Raw genomic sequence first — 25,400 nt, 5'->3', positions numbered from 1 at the left:
GCACCACAATAATGAAGGAAGCTGTTGTTCCTCTGGAACATTCCCCTACCATTAATCTATCAAATCATTCACTCAGATTAAGGTTTGACAGCAGTTTGGACTGGAGATTATTTATTGATCGCTAGTCTTTATTTGGCTGAGATTAACTGGGGAGAAAGTGATCTGTTTTCTGAGTGTTACCAGTGCCCCTAGAACTCCAAAATGGTGTCCACAGAGAGCACGTATTTATGCAACGAACCGCACCATTTTGGCACAGTCAGTCGTGTGAATTCAGTGAACACCCACCAGAAGTATACGAAGAACAAAGAAAACTACAGCACAGAAACAGGTCCTTCAGCCATCTAAGCCAGTGCCGATCATGATGCCCTAACCAAACTTAAAAAAAATCCTTCTGTCCTTACTCGGTCCATATCCCTCTATTTCCTCTGTATTCATGTACCCACCCAGGCTATTGTGTCTGCTTCTACCACCTACTCTGGCAGCACATTCCAGGTTCTGCATGCAAAACTTCCCCCGCAAATCTCCCTTAAACTTTCCTGTCTCACCTTGAACTTGAGCCGCCTTGTAATTGACACTTCCACCCTAGAAAAAGCCTCTGAGTATCCACCCTGTCTGCCTCTATCAGGTCTCCCCTCAGCATCCATCTTTCCAGTGAAAACAATCCTAATTTACTCAACTCCCAAGACAGTACAAAGAAGGTTCACCAGGATGTTCACCAGGAAGGTCTCGAGGGTGTTGACTATGAGAAGAATCATAGTCTATGACTATGACTGTCATAGTCAACATCCTCGAGACTAGGCAACATCCTGGTGAGCCTTCTTTGCACTCTGTCCAAAGTTTCCACATCCTTCTGGTAGTGCAGTGACCAGAACTCATGCAATACTCCAAATGCGGCCTAACCAAGGTTTTATATAGCTGCGACATGATTTCCCAACTCGTGCACTCAAGAGGCAGAGGCAGTGTCCTACGCTTCACTCAGTGACCTCTCTTAACTTCACACAGCTGACCACATTTTCAAACACAGGAAGTACTCCCACAGGCACAATTTTAACAGGTCAGCAACTGCTTGCAGATTGCTATTTGTTTTGTCTGCTTCTATGATTTTCTGAGTGTTTGGTGCTTTTCATAGTTGTTTCAAAGGCCTAGCAGGAATGGCATGACACGAGTTGAAGGACTTTTTTGCTGCCTTCAAGGTTTCTGCACAAACTGAGTGCTCTCAGATTTGTGTACACCTGGCGATACTCTGAATATAGCGTAACTCGGAGAATGAAGTGAGGCCATGCAAAGTTGGAAAGGTTGCTAAGAGAGGGAGGAGGAAGAGCGGGAGAAGAATACTTGGCAGGAGACTGTATCTACTTCGGATGTTACGGGGGCAATTCTGCTCCGATGAGAAGCAGCATGTGAGTATTTGTGTTTCAGTAAAGACATCTCCACCTACACCTCCCATCTATTGCATGCACAACTACAATCTCAGAGCAGGGCAAGGATCACAATGCCAGTAATTGGGAACATGCCTGTGGTAATTGTGAGGAACTAAGGTCTAACACTGTATATTTTTATATAGTATATAGATATGCTCCTTCCTTTTTCTAACGTTTTAAAATTGAGCAAAGATCCTAAAAATGACTGAGAATATGGACCTCTGAATGTAAGAAGCAACTTGGCAGTTTTTGGAAAACTCATGCAAGGAACCTCCAAGACCCCTCTGTGAACTGCATAGCTTAACTGTGTAGCGAGCTATACAAAGGCCATCTACATTTAATCATGCAAGCTGAACAGAAGGAGATGGATCATCTGCAACCTTCCTTTTGATTCCTAACGACTGATGCAATTAACAGTCTTCGGAACCTGGATGATCGACGCACTTCCTTTGTCAAAGGCTGGGCGGAGAGGTAGGAAGTCATGTGACATGAGCCTTTATCTTGTGGAACAAGTAACATTGCCTGCTGAGCCGCCTAGCTTAACCTGCCATTTAACATCGAACTGGCAGTCTCACAGAAAAGCAGCCCTGCCCATGTTGAACACCCGGACAAATTTTCACTGCTTCTGCTCCAAATCCTGCACCATCGCCTACAAGATGGATTGATCTCTGTGTTCCTATCTCATTGTGTGAAGTCAACACCGTCGGAAAAACTGAAGAATCCAGTAACAGTTTTCAAGCTGCTGACCTCCATGAAGGAATATGATTCGGGACACTGGAACCCACGTGAAACAATGTTTCTATTCTCCGTGGCATTTTTTCCCCAGCCCCCTCTTTACAGTCTGAGTGTGGAGGTAATGTTACAACTACCCTTTCACATTTTGAGTGCCTGCAAATAAACTAGCCCTTTGAGTTCATCCTATCTCTAGACTGCGGTGAGGTTATTAAAAGAAAATTGGATCGGATCTAAATCAAGGTGTTGTGAAATATGCCAGTGTTTACAAAGAGGGAAACAAACTGAAACACCTCTCCACTTATGGATGTGTGGTGAGAGGAGAAATTAGTGCTGTTTAAATTACCCCCTCCACCGCCGTCCGTAAGAGTGAACTTTTATATTTTTAAGTCCTTCTGAGTGGGAGTAGGAGATATTTGCAACGGTTACAGTTTGCCATCTACTGTTGTACAATGGAGATTGCTGAGTCTCTCTACATCCAACAAGAGCCAACTGCACTTAATTTTCTCTTGCCAGAGAAATACCAGCAGGGAGAGGACATGGCTTTACTAGGATTGCTGGCTTCTCCATGATGCAGGGTGCTATTGGCTGCATGCACATTGTGGACACTGGATCTCAACTCTCCTCTGTAACAGAATAAAAATGTGTTCCATTCCCTCAGTGCCCAATGTAACAGTCAGCAATGTGGCAAGTCAATGCCCAATATCCTGGCAGGAGTCATGCTGCCTTTATTCTGCAGCAGTCCTCTGTGCCAGCTGTGCGTGTGCCACTGTGGCAAACAAAGAGTGGCAAGTGCGCAGCTGGTGACACAGCTGAGGTTTCAGTTTGACATGCTGACACAATGCTTTCAGTACCCAGACTGCTCAGGAGGAGCCATGCAGACAGGGTGTTTAAACTTGTTGTGGTCTGTAGTTTGGTGTGCCGCCTTGCCATCATGAGAGATGGTTCTTGCTACCAGCTATACAGCAAGCATCTGAGCTGGAGGAGGCCAAGAAGGAGAAGGGAGAAGCAAAATAGAAGGAAGAAGAAGGGAGGGGAGATTTAGGCAGCAGCTTTCTAACCAGGCTGGCTGTGAAGAACCCATTTGAGTGCAGTTCCTGCATCTGCAGCATCAATTCCCTATTCACCAACAGTCACACTTTGTCCCTCTCTTCTGCCACTGACCATCATGGCATCCAGTTAGCCACAACGCAAACATAAAAGCTGTCACAAAATAAATATTTTCAACCAAATTTGTAAACAGAATCATGCCATATTGCATGCAATCATCAATAAGTCATCCTTGTGTATTCCCTTAATGCATGCGCTCAATGTGTATTCATCATTCGTTTCTGTCCTCTCTGCTCCTTTGCCTGGCCCAATGCTCCTAAAACTAATCCAGTGACTACTAAATGGCTGGTGGAAGGATGGTGACTTTCAATGGAAGAGGCTGAAGATGGTCCTTGAGGACAATCTCAAGCTGTTCCAGGCTGCAGACAGGACCATAGCTCTCGGCTGGCTGACTGACAGGCAACAGCAGGAATGACTAGCCAGTTCTGGCTATCTGTCAGAACACAGATAGTTGGATTGTTCAACCGAAGACTGAAAAATCCCGACCAAAGTCAACAGACTTTTGCATAATCCTTTCCATCCTGCTCCGATTCCCGTGATGGGCAGGATGGGAAAATTCCGCTCATCGTCTGCAAAGCCTTGTGCATGCTGATGCCATGATGGCAGCAGTTTGAGCTTACAATATAGGCTGAACTTACCTGACAGCACCTGATCTTTCAGTGCTGCATTCAGCCATTGAGTGGCTGCAGCTTGTGATACAGAGGAACTTGCAGCAATGGCCACCAGAGATGAGTCATGGTTGGGTCCACAAGTGTGCAAATAAGATTTGGCCACCACTTTCACATTGGAATGAATTAACTCCAAGTTGTACATTATCCTCTGTGCCAAATTAATGTTGGATTCCACCATGTTCTTTGACATGCAGGTTTCCCAATGCAGTAAGCATTTCTTTATGCATATACTATTAGCAATTCACTGCAGGCCACCCCATCAGTGCTCTCAGCTGAGTTCTCAAACAGAACTCTTCTGTGACTTTTCCCCCAAAAAGCTTGGCCCCGCACTGGTTGCAGCCCCCTTGTGCCCCCGTGTCTCACCACCTACAGATTATTGCTCTAGGTAGGCACAATGTAAGTATCAGAGCTGGTGGCTGTAAAGGCAAAATCAAGCGATGGTACTCTGTTTTCACCATCACTTTTTTTAATGGAATTCCTCCACTGCCTGCTTAGGTTGCATCTCTTGTCTATCTAACAGGAGAAGAACACCAAGGTAAGATAGGAAAAATTATGAGATGGATGCTTACACCATCTTCAGCTTGCATATCAGTTTGTGATGAGGGGTAGATAGAATGGGAGAAAGAGGAATTAGATGGAGGATCCTGTCATCCTCAATGGTTTTAGCCCTGCCGTTCACCATACCGAATAGACTGGGTCTGTACTCATTAGAGTTTAGAAGGCTGAGGGGGGATCTTATAGAGACGTATAAGATAATGAAGGGGATAGATAGGGTAGAGGTAGAGAGATTCTTCCCGCTTAGAAAGGATAGCAGGACTAGAGGGCACAGCCTCAAGATAAGGAGGGGGGGGAGCAGTTTAGATCGGAGTTGAGGAGGAACTTCTTTACTCAAAGGGTGGTGAATCTCTGGAATTCTCTGCCCGTTGAAGTGGTGGAAACTACCTCGCTGAATATATTTAAGTCATGGGTAGATAGGTTTCTGGTAGACAGAGGAATTAAGGGCTATGGGGGGAAAGCGGGAAAGTGGAGCTGATCCACTTCAGATCAGCCATGATCTTATTGAATGGTGGGGCAGGCTCGAAGGGCTAGATGGCCTACTCCTGCTCCTATTTCTTACGTTCTTATGGCCTCATCAATGGGTGTCCCAGTAAGGGGCAGCACTGCCTCCTCCATGCAGGCATAACAGTCACTCTCCAATTAGTTCCTGCTACCTGCTGGTGATAGTTTGCCCTGTAAGAAACTGGGAAGCGTGTCAGGGAGTGTCATGTAGTCTGTTTGGCTGATGTGGCTGTCATGGTTGAATAGCTGGCAAGTGTACACAAATTGGGAGATGTGGCTGTGAAGCCTATTCTGGTCACTAAGCATATGAGGGTGAGAGGAAATATATGAATGTTGGGTCTGAAAAGTGATGGCTAGAGGTTTTGGTAGGTGAGTGATGGGAATGTGGTGATTTGAGTGGTTGCTGACGCCATCAGTGGAATTGGTGGAATATAGCATTTGAAGATGCATTCACTGACTTCAACCATTCATAGAAGATCATTGAGCTTCTTTAGCACTGCATCAAAGTCTTTGAGGCTGGATTTCATGGGCCGGCCGCACTCGCGTCCAGACTGTAAAATCCCACCCGAGGTCAATGCATCTTTGCATGGTTTGCCCCTCACATGCTCCGATTCCCTTGGGAGGACAGGACCGGAAAATTATGGGGTGGTGATGGCCTAGTGGTCTCACCCCTGGACTATTAATCCAGAAACTAATGTTCGAATCTTGCCACGGCAGATGGTAAAATTTGAATTCAATTTAAAAAATCTGGAATTAAGAATCTACTGATGACCATGAAACCACCGATGATTGTCGGAAAAACCCATCTTGTTCGCTAATGCCCTTTAGGGAAGGAAATCTGCTGCCCTTACTCTGGTCTGGCCTACTTGTGACTCCAGATCGCACAGCCAGATCTTAACTGCCCTCAGGCAGCTAGGGATGGGCAATAAATGCTGGCCAGCCAGTGACGCCCATATCCCACGAATGAACAAACAAAAATTCTGCTCCGTGTGTTGACTGTGTAACTGCAGGATCTCCTTTCACACCCAAATTTACACAGGACATTTCTCCTCCGGACTTCAGTGCAGTGACAAAAACTGTGCAGCCCATTCTTCCCCCTGTGTCATCATTTCTCTCTCTTTCCCTGGTTTTGGCATCTTCAACTATAACTTTCAGTAACTGGTGGAGCCACAGTATACTTCCTCTTTAAGAGCTACCACATCAGAATGGCTGCAAGTGGCATTAGCAATTGGCTGTCTACTGCTGCGTCCAGACAATCAGCAGTATGGTCACCACTGGCTGGCTACAGAAATCATTGAAATGAGAAGGCTGTTGGTGTGCTGGCTGCATTGCAGCTAGATGTTCCATTGTGATCCCATGCCCATTTTGGAGGGCATTTAATTTGGTCTCCAGTATCTCAATTTGACACTTCAGTAGAACAATCAATAATGTAATTACTGTGGAGGAATTAATCGATAGTTAATGGACGGGGGTGAAACAGAAAGTAAAATTATTGCATTAAGAATTGCGAGATGTTTGATTGCAATGGAGCAGAGCAAATTGGGTTTTCCAAAAGTTGGATGTTTTCCCACCTTGTCTAACATATGCCCAATGCTATTTTATAACAGTATCACTTAAAAATGGAATAAAATACACTGCTGGGTTAGTTGGACAGGATCCAGGTTAATTATCTCATTTGCTGATCTATTGTAAAATGTGACTAAAGAAATGAACTACGAAGCCCGGGGCCGTTGAAGAAGAGTTCCATTGCAACGTCTAGCATTTGGAATATAGATCGGGTGGCCGTCCTGATTAAAAGTAAAATCCCAGATGCATTTTTAAAAACCATCGCACGCAAGGGCTTAAAGTCTGGTGCCCAGGGAACATAAATTAGGCCAGGGCCCAGATAGACAGGGTCCCACTCTTCCTGTTTCTGCAGAACCCAGCTCCATTAGGCTCAGCTGGGTCAAGGGGTGCATGCTGTGGTAGGGGAGGGGATGGGGGGGAAGGCATTTGTAAGTGTAAGTAATGTCTCGCAGGCTGAGAGTTTACTTGCTCCCCAGCCAGCCTAGCAGGACAACGGTCAGACAGTTACGCAGGGAGAAAGCAGGCATACTGGTCAGCCAACCAGTGGGTTTGGAGCCACAACAGGCCTGGGATCACCCCCACCTCTCCCAGAATAGGCAGCTATCCCCCACGTTTTGTGACCTGTTGTAATGGGTGGGCACCTAGCACCCTCCATGACACTTCCACCCACCAGCACATTTTAAATGCCCCACAACAAGCTTGTTTGCTGCATTGTTTATCAGGAATCCGGCCTACCTTGGTGGCCTTAGAGTTTGGAAAGTAGTTTTCTTTTGTTGCAGAAAATGTATCTCACCTCTTTTCCTCATGAATTTTTAAAATCATATTTCACCCGTTGTGGAGAATCCAGCCAGAGGTGTTTGTTTCCGATCAGGATATTTGTCTTCATTTGTTTCTGTTTCAAAAATCCCAGTTTCCTGTAGAGATTGAGACCAAAGGTAAGTTACAGAAAGGCCCAACATGAGTTTGGAGGAGGTGAATACAAGATGACAGCTTTGGAACATGTACTGACTATGGTCCTATCTGTTGACAGTTATTACGTGCTGAAGATATCCGATGGCATTGGAAATTTTGGGGAGGTTCGCTTGCCATTGCTGGGCTGCCTTTTTGTGGCCTGGGTTGTGGTCTTCCTCTGCCTCATTAAAGGGGTCAAGTCTTCGGGAAAAGTAAGTGCCCTGCTGCTATTTACAAATACACAAATGGGAACAATGTGAATGAAAGCACTGGTCAGTGTGGCCAGAACTGAGGACATTTATTTCGTAGGGGTGGAGAGTTGGAGTAATTGTGTCTCCCACAGAGGGGAATGCCTGAAAAGTGATTTCCCATCGCCATTATAGGCAATGTTACATGGGAATACTATCTGTGTGGAGTTTGCACGTTCTCCCTGTGTCTGCGTGGGTTTCCTCCAGGTGGTGCATTTCCTCCCACAATCCTAAAATGTGCATGTTAGGTGGTTTTGCCCAGCTAAATTGCAAACTCCACACAGCACAATTTACACAGAAACATAGAAACCCTACAGCACAGAAAGAGGCCATTTGGCCCATCAAGTCTGCACCGACCACAATCCCACCCAGGCCCTATGCCCACATTCCTACACTTTTACTCACTAATCTCTCTAACCTACACATCTTGGGACACTAAGGGCAATTTTAGCATAGCCAATCAACCTAACCCGCACATCTTTGGATTGTGGGGGGAAACCGGAGCACCTGGAGGAAACCCACGCAGATATGAGGAGAATGTGCAAACTCCACACAGACTGTAATCCAAGCCGGGAATCGACTCAGGTCCCTGGGAGTCAGTGCAGTCTCGATGGGCCGAATGACTTCTTTTTGCATTGTAGGGATTCTATGATTCAATGACAGGTGGAGCCTTTGTCACTGAACCTGTACAAATCAGAGACAACAGGGTGGAATTTAATGTTGCCAACATTGGTCACAACTACCTGTTGGAGGGCCAGTGGGAAATCGGTGTCTGGTTTCTTAATTGGCCAGAATCGAGCCCTCCCCAGGATTCCCCCGGGGCTGAAATCTCGCCAGCCGAGAGCTGGCAGCCAATCAGAGGCTGGCAGCTCTCCATGGCTGGCAGTGCCACTGGGAGCAGTGGCTGCTGCTGGTAGTGCACCAGGGTCAGGGGTTGCATAGGCACCCAGACTCGAGCGAGTGGGGGCAGGATATGGATGCTGGGGAGAGGTTTGTGAGACAGGATTTAGGATTTGGAGAAAAGGACAAGGAGGTGACTTTCAATGCTCTCCTTCCCCACACTTCCCTATTCCAAGAGCCTTCTTCAGGCACTAAATGCCCCTGAAAGAAGGCCTCCTCCAGAAGGCCACAGACAAACCCTACAGAGTTTGCTTGGTGTCCTTCAGGGGACATGAGCAAGCCATGCGAATCACATTTAACCCCTGAACCACCACTAAATGCTCAGGGATAATTGATGTCACACAGCTCAATAATGAGTCTAACTGATAGCTCTCCATGAGCATGCAGGCTCCAACCCCTATGGGCCCATTCTCACCTCCAATTTAATCACAGGAGGTTAGGTGACAGAAGTGCAGCCATTTATTTATGTATTTATTTATTTATGTGGCTGCCATTTATTCTGCTGCAATGGGCCTGGTAGAATCTAGGCCAAAGAATTCGGTACTAGGTACAGATAGATAAAACAGACTCCTCCTAACAACACTTCCAGAAAACAGAGAACATTTTCCCGTTTTACCCCTGAAGCATTTCACCCCTGAACTGCATTAACAATAGATAGATATAGCAGAGTTTTGTGGAGTTCCAGGTGAAATCAATGGATTTCTTAGATATTACTAGGACTGATCTGGTTTCTATGAATCGTCTTGCCAGACTCAGATTACATCTCTCCCCCAGCTTCTGTACTGGGAAAAAGAGAAAAAAAGCAGTGCCTACTTTTATTCAAATCAAAATAGGTCCCACATTGTCAAATATCTTGTGGCAATGCCATTACAGGGTAAGGGCTGTGAGCAGATCCAATCCTTTCTGTGAACTGTAAGCGCAGAAATTTCAGTTAAAATGGTGAGACTATTAAAGGGCTACAGTCCAGCAGTTGATTTATGCCAGCCTCATCAGTATGAAAATGATCCCTTTGAGCATCTTTGTGTTGTAAAGCTTTTGCGTCATTTCCTATGATGATAGCACCCAGACTCTTAGTAGGGGTTACTCAAAAAATCAGCTTGAGTCTGAGCTGGGTTAGCTGCAGGCCCTGAATAAAGGCAAGGTGATGTATCGCAATTTCAACTTCCTGTGCTGATATGAAATAGGCAACCTCAGACTGGCTGCACACTATATTGAAGTTCAAGGAAAGTCGGTGGGGTATGTAGTGGGAAAGCCAATTCAATATCATCATTTTACCCCAATGTCTAAAGAGAGGAGGAGGAGGACAAAAGCCAGCTGCAATTACAGGACAAGAATAAAACTTGAACTTTAAAAGTGAATAAAGACTAATTCAGAAAAGTTAATGTACTGTGAGGCTTCTCCACAGCAAAGGGTGGCAAGTGGTACAGTGGTTAACACTGCTGCCTCACAGCACCAGGGACCTGAGTTCAATTCTGGCTTTGGGTCACTGTCTGGGTCACTGTATAGAGTTTGCACATTCTCCCCGTGTCTGCGTGGGTCCCCTCTGGGTGCTCTGGTTTCCTCCAAAGATGTGTGGGTTAGGTTGATTGGCCATGTTAAATTGCCCCTTAGTGTCTGGGGTAAAAGCAGGCTAAATACATGGGGTTACGGAGATAGGGCTTGGGTGGGATTGTGGTTGGTGCAGGCTCAATGGACCGAATGGTCTCTGTCTGTACTGTAGAGATTCTATTCTAAGCAATTGTCAGTCTCTTCCAAAACTTAAAGGTCAATAATCCAACATCCTTCTCATTTGGCAAGTATAGCTCTTGGCCAATGGTAAGAGATTCGAGGAATAAGCAGCTGAGCAATCTTCTGTGTTCAACAGTTCCAACCGGTTTACAAGAGCCAACTGCTTTCTGGAATAGATTTAGAAATTGAATTCTCCCAGTTTAGAAGGTAAGGGGACCCCAGGTGCAGTGCTGGAAGAGCATTGACCTCTGTCCATATCCAAAAAGTACAGGGTCTTGCTGCATGTGTCAATGAGAAATGTTGGCAGGGCAAATAAGCAAACTGACCACGGCATTGTGGTACAGGAGGCCATTCAAGCAGGGGAGTGAAAAACAATGTGGGAGACAGAGGAATACATGGCGTCCGGGAGTTCCAAAGATGCCACAGGCCAGGGCTAAGGGTATCTTCTCACAGCTGAAGATGAAATGGGAGAGGAAAGATCCATAGAATCCCTTCGGTGCTGAAGGAGGCCTGACGGCCCATTGTGTCTGCATCGACCACAATCCCAACCAGCCCCTATCCCAGTAGCCCCACGTATTTACCTTGCTAGACTCCTGACACTAAGGGCAATTTGACATGGCCAATCAACCTGACCTGCGCATCTTTGGACTGTGGGAGGAAACCGGAGCACCCAGAGGAAACCCATGCAGACACAGGGAGAATGTGCAAATTCCACACAGACGGTGATCCAAGCCGGGAATCGAACTCTGGTGCTGTGAGGTAGCAGTGCAATCCAGTTGTTATGCTAAGCATAGGAATTACTAATATAGATAGCACTTGGAATAAGGAACTTGACAGATATTAAGAGGAATCCTGGATGTCCTGTACACTCACAGAAAGTGACCTTGTAGATGTATCAAGCAGTTAGTGAAACAAATGGCGTATATACGTCTCTCTCTGCAGTGAGTTGTGGACATTCAGTCATTGAGCATGTTCAATTACAGATCAATAGATGTTTAGATATTAAAGGAATTAAGGAATATAGGCATTGTCAGAATGATAGAATGGAACTAGAAGATCAGCCATGTTCTTATTGAATGGCTGAATGATCTACTTGAGTTCCTGTTTCCCATGTTTTATGTTGAAGCTTTGCAATAGAATTTATCCATAAATTTGTCCATTTTTTAAAAAACAATGTTACTTTAAAAGCATTTTATATATTAAAAACATGGTGCTGCTTCCCTTCTCCAGAAAGCAGGCTTTCATTCCACTTATTTTGTGTCACTGCGCAAGGTCTTTCTGAACGTGATCTTCCATTCCATTATTGCAAGCAAAAACCTTGCTCATCAAGCACTGGTAATCACATGTTGCTTAGTCTTGTCTTACTCAACATGAACATTTACTGCATTCTTTTTCTAGGTGGTGTACTTCACAGCAACATTCCCATATGTTGTGCTGACCATTCTGTTTATCCGTGGAATTACTCTGGATGGAGCTGTTACTGGCATCAAGTACTATCTCACACCACAGTGGGACAAGATTTTAGATGCAAAGGTGTGTTGACTATGGTTTCTGGCTTGACCAGAGTCAATTCAGGAACATATGTGTTCTTGAAGATTAGATAGTGGTGTTATGCTACATGATTCTGTCACAGTTCCCAGTGTTCATTGTACCAGAAGTGAAGAACCAATTGTTGGATATTCTGCACACCCTCTAGTCATTTGGTGGAAAAAGGAATTGTGACATTGATTCCCTTAATTACACCTAATCTTAGCTTGGTTATTGAGATCAGTGAGAATATAAGCAGAGGTTAGTCAAAATAATGGATGTAATTTCAGCAGGGGTATAAGCTGGATAGAAGTGGGTTGGCCACTTGTTATCAGGAGTCACCATAGACCCCAGGTGACCATAGCCTGCTGTCTCCTTTGAAAGGGAAGAGCTGACTAGTGGTGATCTTAACCTGAGAAACACCACATCTCACTCAGAAGCAAAGTTGAGAAGGCAGGCCTTCATGAATAACCTCAGCAGGTACAGGGATTGAGCCTGTGCTGTTGGCATTGCTCTGCATCACAAATCAGCCATGCAGCCAACTGAACTAACTAACTCCCCAGGTCATTTGTTATGCACTACCTGAAGCTGTGCACAACCTGGGACTGATCTGTTATCATCTGCTGTCAAATTCAAAGGTTCCATCCAGTATTAGAAAATAAGTCAACCTGGGGTACTCCAACCAATATCCAAATGTCTGCTTACAAAATGTCGCCAACAGATGATGGTCAGGTTGCTTTGCTGTGGCCCTAGGATAGTGATGCTACACTTAAGTAAACAGATAAACTCAGAAGACTTGCATTATAGAAATGGGAGGGAGTGCAGAACAATGTGTGACATTCTGCTCGGATAATAAAGTAACATTATCAGTGTGAATATCTGCACTTCATCTACAGAATAGCGTTTGGGGAAAGCTTCTTGGAATCATAATTCTCACTGTGAGAAAACGAAATTAATATCTTAAAAATGTGATGTTTTGTAAAATGTTAACAGTTGTCTGTTTTGCATTCAATTCCAGGTCTGGGGCGATGCTGCTTCCCAAATTTTCTACTCCCTGGGATGTGCCTGGGGTGGCCTGATAACCATGGCATCTTACAACAAGTTCCACAATAACTGCTACAGGTTAGGGAGCATTCTCAAGAATGGAACCAAACTGCATTTTGCTTTAACTCCCAATACTTTAGCATTTATTGTTCTGGACTTCGTTCGTGGAAAGATTTACATTTTTGTTCTACTTTAGTGCCTAGGCAAGCTAAGCCTCCTGATCCAGACCCAGCTAATGGCCAATTTCAAATATATAAATCCAGATGAGCATGGCCTATTACTTTGCTACCTTTGGACTGTGAAAGGGGCTAGGCTTGGAAAGGAACACTGTACAGACAGGTCCCTTCCGGTCCAATTCTAATGAAGACAACTTACAAGTGATTTTCTGCCCTCATTTTCAGCAGGAAGGAAGGCCTGCTGAAGGGCTGGGGAATCCAATGGGAACCCCAAAATGGATTTTATGCCAATTTCCCATAATGATTGTCCTCCCACCCTGACCATGGCAAAATGGGCTTCCTGCTATGAAAGGCGGGGCGGCAGTGACATAGTGGCATTATCATTAGATAATCCAGAGACCCAGGGGTAATGATCTGAGGACCTGGGTTTGAATCCCACCATGGCTGATGGTGAAATTTTAATACAATAAAAAATGCAAAATTAAAAATCTAATGATGACCATGAAACCATTATTGATTGTTGTAAAATCCTATCTGGTTCATTTATATCCTGTAGGGAAGGAAATCTGCCATCCTTACCTAGTCTGGCCTACATGTGACTCCAGAGCCAAAGCAATGTGGCTGACTCTTCAATGCCCTCAAGGGATGGACAAACGTTGCCCACCCAACGATGCCCATATCCCATGAACAAATAAAAAAAAATCCCATTAGCACCCACTTAGCAGGCCTCCCCGCTGTATCATTCCCCCACATAGGGAGTGAATTGTTGGAGCTGTGGACGGACAATTGTCTGGATCCTGACGGACTTCATTCTCAGGTTTGAAGGGAAGTGGCTACTGCGATAGCTGACACGTTAATTTTAATTTTCTGAAGATCCCTAGATTTGTGGTAGGTCCCATTAGATTAGAGGTTCCTTTCAGGTTGACAAGGTGTACTGAGTGGAATGCCCTGGGGATCAGTGCCGGGACTTCAACTGTTTTACAATTTATATGAATGACTTGGATGAAAGGATGGATGGGATGGTTGCCAAATTTGTCGATGACATGAAGCTAGGTAGGAAAGTAAATTACGAAGAGGACATGATGGGATACAAAGAGATATACATCAGTTAAAGTACTGGACAAAGATCTGGCAAATGGAGCATAATGTGGGAAAATGTGAATTTGTCATTTTGGCAGGAAGAATAAAAGAGAAGCCTATTATTTCAGTGGTTTGGGCAAAACGCTAACAAAACAAAGAACAAAGAACAACACAGCATGGGAAACAGGCCCTTCGGCCCAACGAGCCCACACCACCGTCTTAACAAAGTGTTTTTCCTCCTCCACCCTTGACCCATGTCTATGCTTGTGGTACCCCCATTGGAAACCAGATTAAGGGGAGAATAACTTAGGGACAATTTGTTACACCAATCAGCCTAAGAGCACATCTTTGGGGTGTGGGAGGAAACCAGAGCACCCAGAGGAAACCCACGCAACCACAGGGAGAATGCACAGACTCCCACAGGCACTGGCCCAAATCCATGTATCTGCACAGCCAACAGTGATAGTCACTGAACTCTAAATGCAGAACATAAGAAATAGGAGCAAGCCTGCCCCGCCATTCGACAAGATCATGGCTGATCTGAAGTGGATCAGTTCCACTTTCCCGCTTTCTCCCCATAACCCTTAATTCCCTTGTCTATCAGAAACCTCTCTACCCGTGACTTAAATATATTCAGCAAGGTAGCCTCCACCACTTCAACGGGCAGAGAATTCCAGAGACTCACCACCCTTTGAGTGAAGAAGTTCCTCCTCAACTCCGATCTAAACTGCACCCCCCCCCTTATTTTGAGGCTGTGCCCTCTAGTTCTGCTATCCTTTCTAAGCGGGAAGAATCTGTCTACCTCTACCCTATCTATCCTCTTCATTATCTTATATATCTCTATAAGATCCCCCCTCAGCCTTCTAAACTCCAACGAGTACAGACCCAGTCTATTCAATCTCTCCTCATAGGGTAGCCCCCTCATCTCCGGTATGAGCCTAGTGAACCTTCTCTGCACTCCCTCCAAGGCCAATATATCCTTTCGCAAATGCAGCAACCAAAACTGCACACAGTACTCCAGTTGCTGCCTCACCAGTGCCCTGTACAGTTGCAGCAAGACCTCCTTGCTTTTATATTCTATCCCCCTCGCTATGAAGGCCAACATTCCATTCGCCTTCTTGATGTCCCTCTGCACCGTAGCATGCTGCAGCTTTTCACCCTTTAAATAGTAATCCCTCCTACTATTATTCCTGCCAAAGTGGATAACCTCACACTTGCTAACATTGTACTCCATCTGCCAGGTCCTCGTCCACTCACTCAGCCTATCCAGATCTCTCTGCAGACTTTCCGTGCCTTCCACGTAATTTGCTTTTCCATTCATCTTCGTGTCATCAGCAAATTTCGTTACCCTACACTCAGCCCCCTCCTCCAGATCGTCTATGTAAATAGTAAACAGTTGAGGTCCCAGCACCGATCCCTGCAGTACTCCACTCGTCACCAACTGCCAACCAGAATAGCACCCATTGATTCCAACTCTCTGCTTCCTATTAGACAACCAATCCTCTATCCACGCTAAAACCTTACCCCCAACTCCGTGCACCCTAACCTTTTGCAGCAACCTTTTGTGAGGCACCTTTTCAAACACCTTCTGGAAATCTAAAAACACCACATCCACCAGTTCCCCTCTGTCTACCGCACTAGTCACATTCTCATAGAAATCCAGTAAATTCGTTAAACACGACTTCCCCTTCACGAATCTGTGCTGCGTCTGCTTGATCAAACCGTTCTTTTTTAGGTGCCTCGCTATTTCTTCTTTGATGACGGATTCTAGCATTTTTCCAACTATGGACGTTAAACTAACCAGATTATAATTCCCTGCCTTTTGCCTGCTACCTTTTTTAAACAGCGGCGTAACATTAGCCGTTTTCCAATCTTCCGGCACTTCCCCAGAGTCCAGCGAATTTTGATAAGTAATTACTAAGGCATCTGCTATCACCTCTGCCATTTTTTTCAGAACCCTGGGATGCATTCCATCCAGTCCCGGGGACTTGTCTACCTTCAGTCCTATTAGTCTATCAAGCACTACCTCTGTAGTGACAGTAATTGCATTAAGGACCTCATCTCCTACCATCCTTCTATCTTTAATATTCAGCAAGCTATTTGTGTCCTCCTCCGTGAAGACTGACACAAAAAACTTATTTAAAGCCTCAGCCATTTCCTCATCACCCACTGCTAAATCCCCCCTCTCGTCCTCCAAGGGTCCAACATTCGCTCTAGCCAGTCTCTTTTTCTTTATGTATTTGTAAAAACCTTTATATCATTTTTTATATTTAGAGCTAGTTTAGTTCCATACTCTATCTTTCCTTTCTTTATCACTTTCTTAGTCATTCTTTGTTGTTTTTTAAATCTTTCCCAATCTTCTAATTGCCCACTATTTTTAGCCGCTCTGAATGTATCGGCTTTTAATTTAATGCTCTCCTTTATTTCCTTCGATAACCATGGCTGGTTATCCCTTCTCCTACAGTCCTTCTTAACCATCGGAATGTATTTCTGCTGAGTACCAAAAAAGATCTCCTTAAAAATCCTCCATTGTTCCTCAGCAGTCCTACCAACCAATCTGCGCCCCCAATCTACATTCGCCAATTCTGCCCTCATCCTATCATACTCCCCTCTGTTCAAATAGAGGACACAGGTTCGGGACCCTACTTTCTCATCCTCCATTTGCATCAGAAATTCAACCATATATGACCACTCGCCCCAAGAGAATCCCTCACAAGAAGATCCCTAATTCTACCTGCCTCATTACACAGTACCAGATCTAAGATAGCTCGCTCCCTCGTAGGTTCCATTACATACTGTTCAAGGAAACTATCCCGACAGCATTCCAAGAACTCTTCCTCAAGCGCACCGTGTCCAACTTGGGTCATCCAGTCAATATGCCAATTAAAATCCCCCATAATTATCGCCGTTCCGTTTCTGCACGCATCAATTATTTGTTTGTTTATAGCCTGCCCCACCTCAAAGTTATTATTTGGGGGCCTATAGACCACACCCACTAGCATCTTTCTCCCCTTACTATTCCTTATCTCCACCCACAATGATTCCACGTTTTGCTCTTTGGAGTCTATATCTTCTCTTACTACCACCCTGAAACCCAGAAGAATCTGGGTTTCTTAGTGGATGGTACATATCTGGGCAATTTTCCACATTGCTGGGTAAATGCCAGTTTTGTAGGCGTGTTGTACCTGTTAATTCTCAGATGCTTTTGACCAGTTTGCTTACTCCAAGGTTTTACCCCGGAGCCCTTATTTGCAAGATGGACAAAGGACAAACACAAGTAAAGGTTCAATAAGTTTATTAATAATAACACTTCTAACCCTTAAATTACCCACATAAAGCAAGAGGATACCCCAGATTCAAGTATATTACCTGCAAAGATGGTTTGGTTAAACTGCAGGCACGATTCTCTCTGAGTCCCTCTGGTCTCGATGGCTTCTTCCTTCCTTCCTTCCTTCTCTGGTCAGTTTTCCGAATGGTCAAGATCGCCTTCCTCGTTGAGTCTTCGCTGCTGATGTGTCTGAGATGCGTACCTTTATCCCCCTGCCTGCTTGCCTTTCCAGAAGCTTCTCTGGCCTCCGGCCAATGAGGTCCTAGGAAGGGTTCCAATACCCAGTGGGCTTCTTGATAGGAGGGCATGGCTGCAAAGCTTAAATCTGATTTGTTGGTTCTGGGATGTCATTGCCCTGTCTGTGCTGTTTATGCAAGTAGTTCTGTGTTGTAGCTTAACCCGTGACACTTCATTTTTAGGCATACTTGGTGTTGCTCTTGGCATAGTCTCCTGCACTCTTCATTCAGTCTGTGTTGATCCCCATTTTGCTGCTAATGGTAGAATGGAGGATATGCTAGGTTTGAATGACAAATTGTCATTAAATACAGTTTTGCTGCTGCTGATGGCCAACAATGACCATAGTTGCCCAGTTTTGAGTAACTAGATCTTTTTGAAGTCTGTCCCATTTAGTATGCTGCTAGTGCCACTTTGTCTCTGCAATGACTGTGCAGTGGTCATTCCTACCGATTCTGCCATGGACACATTAGGGAGGCGATGGCCTTAGCAGTATTATTGCTGGACTGTTAGTCCAGAAACTTAGCTTGTGTTCTGGGACCCGGGTTCAAATCCCACCACGGCAGATAGTGCAATTTCAATTCAATAAAAAAAATCTGGAATTAAAAGTCTAATAATGACCATAAAACTATTATTGATTGCTGGGAAAACCCATTTGGTTCACTGTTGTCCATTAGGGAACGAAATTGCCTGTCCTTACCTGGTCTGGCCTGCATGTGACTCCAAACCCACAGCAACACGGTTGACTCTCAACTGCCCCCAGGCAACTCAGGGTGGGAAATAAATGCTGGTCAACCAGCGACGCCGATGTCCTTTGAATGATAAAAAAAATGTAGCTGCCACAGATAGATTGGTGAGGGTCAAGTAGGCTTTTCCCTCTTGTTGGTTCCCTCACCACCTGCTGCAGGCCCAGTCAGAAGTGTAGACAGAGTCAATGGCTGGGAGGCTGGTTTACGTGGTACATTCACAACCTTTTGTAGTTTCTTGCGGTCTTGGGCAGAGCAGGAGTCATACCAAGCTGCGATACAACCAGAAAGAATGCTTTCTATGGTGCATCTGTAAAAATTGGTGAGAGTCATAGCTGACAAGCCAAATTTCTTTAGTCTTCTGAGAAAGTGTATTGAAACTTTAAAAGTCTCTAAAGGGTTTCTAAGTTTTTTTTTCAAAAGAAGATTTGTGAATGAATTTTTTCTCTCAACTGATGCACACAGGCCATTGTTATTACGTGACTTACTGGTTATGTATGCAGTGCATGTTGGGTGAAGGGGCATAAGTTGGCATAGGAGAATGAGGGGCCATGGGAAGTGGCTGGGGATCCCGGGGTGACAACGAATTAGCATAGGGAGCATAAGCAGCCAAGGGGGTGCTGTGAGGGCTAGTGGACCTAAACCTTTCTAATGCAAATGAGGTTAAATCCCAGAGAATCAAGATGGGCCTTCTAACCAGTCTGCCTTAGCATCCATCCACCCATGGCTGTTGCCACCCCACTTCTGGGGTCAATTGGCCTGACTCCACCCCAAAGCTGCCCACTGGAGATTGTGTGTATTGGGCACATTTGACCAAGGCAGGTCCAACAAGTTGGAAGATTTCCTGAATCGAGCCTTGATGACAAACATCCAGCCCCATGTCCTGGCTGAGGAATAAGGATGGTAACCTCTGGCCTATGGAAAGCCCCTCTGACCACTGCCCATTATGTGTTTTGCAAGGGAAGGGCAAAGATCCTGTCCCTTACAGAATATTGAAGAAATTCCAGGGAGTGGCTGAAACAAGGTGCCATTTACCTTGGGGTCCCACCGTCTCTGGTGGGGACCAGGTTCAAACCCCACCACGCCAGATGGTGAAATTTGAATTCAATAAAAATTTGAAATTAAAAGTCTACTGATGACCATGAAACCATTGCAAATTGTTGTAAAAACCCACCTGGTTCACTAATGTCCTTTAGGGAAAGAAATCTGCTGTCCTTACCTGGCCTGGCCTACATGTGACTCCAGACCCACAACAATGCAGTTGACTCCTAAATGCTCTCAGGAATGGGCAATAAATGTTGGCCCGGTTAGCGATGCCCACATCCCATGAACGAATTTTTAAAAATCTACCGGAAGTTGAATTTCAGACCCACATCTAATTTGCGATATGATAAGTAATGGTGTCTAAAATTGGGTAGTTTGATGCTGAATTCACTGAACTCTTTAATTCTTTAAATCTCATTTCTAATCTCACTTGCATCACTTAACTGTTTTTCCTCTTCTTGCTGCAGGGACAGTATCATCATCAGTATTACTAACTGTGCGACCAGTGTTTATGCTGGGTTTGTCATCTTCTCCATTCTTGGATTCATGGCTGCACATCTGGAGGTTGACGTGTCAGAAGTAGCAGACCATGGCCCCGGGCTGGCCTTTGTGGCCTACCCAGAAGCCCTGACATTACTGCCAATCTCACCTTTCTGGTCCCTCCTCTTTTTCTTCATGTTGATTCTGCTGGGCCTGGGCACACAGGTAAGAGACCTTTTCCATTTTGTTTCCCTGAATGGCAGTTTTCAGTCAGAGTAAAGAATTGACAAATGAATGAAAACTGCGTTGAATCGAACACCTAGGGGCTAAGCATTCAGAGCTTTGGCTTTCTCTTTGGCTTTGAGGGCTGCAGAAGGTTCAAAGAAATTCAACCATTTGGCCTTATTTGAAAGTAAAACAACGCTGTTTTGCATGGTGTCACAATCCCAGCTGATGTTAATATTGGACAAGTCAGATCCTAGGATGAAACCTGGCTTGACAGACACTAACTTTGTTTAATTTGGAAACTGGAGGGAGGTTACTGAACAAATTCACAGGAGTTCACTGATGAACTTTTAAGATAAAAAATAAAACATTTATTAAACAAGGAAAAATAAACTGTGTTACATCAGACAGAAAGCTTGGAATGATTTCAATACAAGGACAATAAAAATTCAAACTCACACTATCCCCAGCAACATCCTTACAGACACAAACGCCCAGTGAAGATTTTACCATTCCCTTAACACCAGTTTTCTTTTGGTGGAACTCTGGACATTCACTAAGTGATATCTCTCCCTGAGACATCCAAAACTGTACTCTAAGCTCACTATTACTTCAACTGCAGAGAAAACACATGAATTCTCAAAACTGAGTCCCTCACCAGCCTTGCAGGATTTATTAGTAGAAGCACAGAACACAGTCTTCACTCCTTGACATTCACATTGTCTGAACTTTTTTGTGTTTTCAGGTGTCAGTAAACCCCTGTCATTCAGCAAAGGCAATTTCTTCAGCTTTGTGTTTTTCCCGAAATCACTAAAGTTTCTAACTCTTGTAATCCATCGCTTCACTTCAAAGGGTTGTAAAACCACATTAAAAACAAATGTTATACAAACAAATCGGAAAAAAAAAACTGATCTTTTTGCTAGGATGCTCTCCTGACCTCCCAGCACCAAGTTCACAAAAAAGACTAACATGAAACTAAAACCATGTTGCATCTTCCTTAACGCACAATTGTAAATATAAATTAAACTTAAAAGTTTTACATTGTTTAAAAATCAAAGTGGTCAGACTCAGCCTGTTTTGCTTGAAATCAAATCTTGAGAATACAATTGTTATTGTAAATTATACCACATAATTGGCAAGTTCAATTCAACATAGATATATGTATTTTGGTAAGAACATGAAAGATTGGAAAATTGTTTGGAAAATAAGAACCTAAAGAGGGTTGGTGAGGAAAGAGATCTTGGAGTATAAATACACAAACTGTTAAAAGTAGTGACATAGGTTAATAATGCCATAAAGACCTAATAGTGGTGTATAAAATTATGAAACGTTTTAACTGAATAGACATGGAGGAAGTGTTTTCACTCTGGGGAAGAGCAAAGTTAAGAGGCTATCAGTACAAGATAGTCACTAAGACATCAAAGAAGGAAAAGGGAAAAGATGTCTTAAATCCTGAGTGTTATGAGAAGTAGTTGAATTTGAATAGTAGAGTAGTTGGTTGGATGCGTTTAAGGGAAGCTGGACAAGTATTTGAAGGAGCGGGGAATAGAGGGGTAAGTTGATACAAGTTAGATGAGGAAGCACTGAAAGAGGCTCAAATGGAGCATAAATGCCAGCATGGACTAATTGGGCTAAATGGCCTGTTTCTGTGCTATATGATCTATGCAATTCTATGTAATAAATACCATGGTGCCATTTTCAAATAATGTTTCATTTTTCATGACATTAACACGTCATATTCTTATTGCAACTGCCGTTCTTTTACAAAATTAAATTGTTTTATGAGAAATTTGAAATAAATATGAGTTGTTGAGAACGTTTACATTCTCATTTCTACATCGTAAAACAGGAGGCAATTCATCTTCATAATCTCGCACTTATTGCATTAAAATATTGTCTGTTTAATTGTATGTGTGGAAAATATCTTATGACCGAAGGAATGGGTGATATGATGTAGTTACAGAACTGCCCTTTCACCTTCAGACCTTAGCTCAAAAGCACTCAGACAAATGGGGCGGAGGTCTCTTTTGGCTGCTGGTTGGTCAGAGGTTGAAGCGGGGTCCAAGTGATACCTGGTGTGGGATATGCAAATGTCAAACTGGTGCACTGGGGGTAATATTCTGACATTGAGACTATAAAACATGAGTTGGAAAAGTGTAGGAAACGTTACTGGGCATCTCTCTATTCCACGTTGTCATTGACCTGGGAGCACTTGATGCTGACATTGAGTGTGAAGAGTAAGAAATGAACGCCCCAGCACTGACAGCCCACGCCTTAATGAGCGCAAAAAATTCACCCAATTTCTTGTGTTTTTTTAAAGATCATAACCACGGGTAGCCTGCGATACGATATTTATACAAGCCAACCAGGTAACACATGATGAGGAAGTTACAAGAGTGTTATGTCCGTTGGGTTCATGAATTGTATAAATATTGCATTATGCTGCTATTTATACAATGAAGGTGGTGAGAAATGTCAGCCCTTTCATTGTACAAAATATTTTTTAATTTCTTTTTTTTAATTCGTCGGGTACTTTACTTCCATGGAGATGGAATGGTACCTGACATGACTAGTCACGCTATTGTGAAAGATTCTATATGGCTGTGCAGAGCAGGGCGTCAGCCCAGTCACCAAGGCCACTTTCATTGCATAAAAACGACTAAACCGCCCAGGGAGGAAAAAAACGTATACTGCAGTACCATTAACATGATGCCTGGGCTGAGTCACAATCAACATCATTAACATCTCATCAATAACTGCACATAATTCCACTCACAAGCAGGCTCCAATATGGTATAGATAACATTTTTAAGTAGCACCATTCTGTTTAATCATTTCTAATGATCATCTGGCAAGGTACACTTTGGTACACGTGAGATAACATGTTGGCATCTTGTAGCTAGTACTGAGGTATTACCAGCTTTTTTCCCCCCCATACAGCGGAATAGCTGGAATATTGTGTCCTAATCTGGGTGCCACACTTTAGGAAGGATGACGAGTCATTATATTTACCAGAATGAGACGAGCGATGTGGGGTTTCAGTTACATGGACAAAAGCTGGATTGTTCTCCTTAGAGCAGAGAGGCTAAGGAGAGATTTAATAGCAGCATTCAAAATCATGAGGGGCTTTGGTGGATTGAGTAAGGTGAAACAGCTTCCAGTGGCGGATGGGTTGGTAACCAGAGGACAGAAATTAAAGGCAATTGGCAAAAGGACCAAGATGATGAGAAATTCTTTTACATGGTGTGTTATGATTTGGAATGTACTGTGTGAAAGGGTGGCAGAAGCAGATTCAGAAGTTACTTTCAAAAGGAACTTGATGGGGAAAAATTTGCAGAGCTTTGGGGAAAAGACAGGGGAGTGGGACTAAAGTAGACAGCTCTGCCAAAATGTCAATCCAAGCATTATAGGTTGAATGCCTTCCTTCTGTGCTGGCTTAGTCTATAAATATCAATAAATAAATATGCACGATATAATCTGATATACATGATTTAATATACAGTTTGATTTACATAAGTTGCTGTGTATTATGTTATATAGTGTAATTTACACTGTATAACGTACTTTATACTAAAATATAATTACAGTATACGATACAGTATCTAATATACACAATGTGATATTTACACTTTTATACCACATAGTGTATTTAATTATATTATGTAACTTATATTATGCTGTACAGCGCACTATTTTGCTTTATACTTTATAGTATCTGTGCTGTATAATATAATTTATGTCCTTTATGTGCTATTTGCTGTAATGAAATGCACGCAATTCCATATTATACTCTACCTAGAACAGCTATTCGCTTTTGCTCCATTTATATTGGCTCTCAGTCCAGGAAATTGCTCTGAGATGCTCCTGTTTCAACAATGTTACTGAGCTCAAGTGTGGCAGAACCCTGACTGAGCAGGAGCAGCTCCGAGGGACTTCTGTTATGCAGAAGAGCAATACTCAGGCAACAAACCATACTGGATGCAAGGAGTTTAAAAACTTTGGGGATTTGTCCCGAGAATTCAAATTGAGGTAAATTGTTTCCCCTTATTAGCTACTACATGAATGCAATATCTGATATATTGAGTAGACATCTTATTTTATTAAATGCCTTACATTCATTTGAAATAGACACACTAGTATATAATGTCCACCATATAGTATCATTTACCCTATATGGTGTAGCGTAATGTGTATAATAAATATTAATGCTTCTGTTTGTTCCCCCAGTTCTGTCTGTTGGAAACATTGGTCACTGCTGTCGTTGATGAAATTGGCAGTGACTGGATCCGTAGGCAAAAGTCCTTTGTGACTCTGGCAGTTGCCATTGTTGGCTTTCTACTGGGAATCCCACTGACTACCCAAGTAAGACCATTGGAAATGTACATCTGCTATATAATGTTTCATTCCATTTGCGTTAACACAGGAAAAAACAAACCAACTTGCTGGAGGAAATAGATCAAATTGGAAATGGATTATCACAACAGAGTTTAATGATAACTTTGTGATCATGATATCCTACATATAGTTGAAGGCATCTTAATTTTTAGCAGTAAACCATTTCTCATTTTGGTCTTTTGCAACAACAGACTGTGTTTATTTCAGCTTACTTTTTCTCAGGGTGAGATTTTCCAGCTCCCCACCATGTAGCACCAACCCCCCACCCCAGCTCTGCAGCAGAAAGGGCTGGAAAATCACCCCCCTCAGTAGTTCTTTTTTAATTACATGATTCAAGCTCTCTTTCTTTGCAGTAATTTGCTCCTGTATCAGACTTAATAAGCAAAAACAAAATAATGGCCGGGATTCTTACAAAAATATTTAACGTGTCAAATTTGTGTGAAAGCGAGAGCAGCTCTCACTGTTTTTTTTAGCAGGCACTTCAAAATGTATCACTTACACACTGAGCACTGCCCTAGTGAAGATCCAAGGGCAGGACCTATTCCTGCTGAAGAGGCCAGCAGCATAGCGCTGAGCAGGCCACTACGCACACATCGATCTCACAATGGCCCCGCACTGCCAGCCTCCTGATCACAGGCTAGCTCCACCACTGGCCGTGTGAACCCCACCATAGCCCCCGATCGCTAGCCTCCCACACCTCTCCCTATATTTCTCCACCCCCTGACAGCCCCAAAC

General features: G+C 43.7%; 1 protein-coding gene across 2 annotated transcripts in view; it reads left to right on the top strand.

The window, feature by feature from the left end:
- Nucleotides 1–25,400, top strand: part of slc6a9 (solute carrier family 6 member 9) — a 236,032-nt gene that overhangs the window by 192,121 nt on the left and 18,511 nt on the right. For both annotated transcript variants that reach the window (XM_080195388.1, XM_080195389.1), the window contains exons 7-11: nucleotides 7,590–7,722; nucleotides 11,785–11,919; nucleotides 12,932–13,035; nucleotides 20,033–20,270; nucleotides 24,498–24,632. In XM_080195388.1, coding sequence (XP_080051514.1) covers nucleotides 7,590–7,722; nucleotides 11,785–11,919; nucleotides 12,932–13,035; nucleotides 20,033–20,270; nucleotides 24,498–24,632 — 745 coding nt within the window. The remainder of the gene's footprint in view (nucleotides 1–7,589; nucleotides 7,723–11,784; nucleotides 11,920–12,931; nucleotides 13,036–20,032; nucleotides 20,271–24,497; nucleotides 24,633–25,400) is intronic.

Source organism: Carcharhinus amblyrhynchos, chromosome 9 (assembly GCF_965287045.1).
Source record: "Carcharhinus amblyrhynchos chromosome 9, sCarAmb.v2.hapA, whole genome shotgun sequence".
Lineage (NCBI taxonomy): Eukaryota > Metazoa > Chordata > Chondrichthyes > Carcharhiniformes > Carcharhinidae > Carcharhinus > Carcharhinus amblyrhynchos.
The sequence above is the reverse complement of the archived record's forward strand: the minus strand, read 5'-3'. Positions and strand labels throughout refer to the sequence as shown.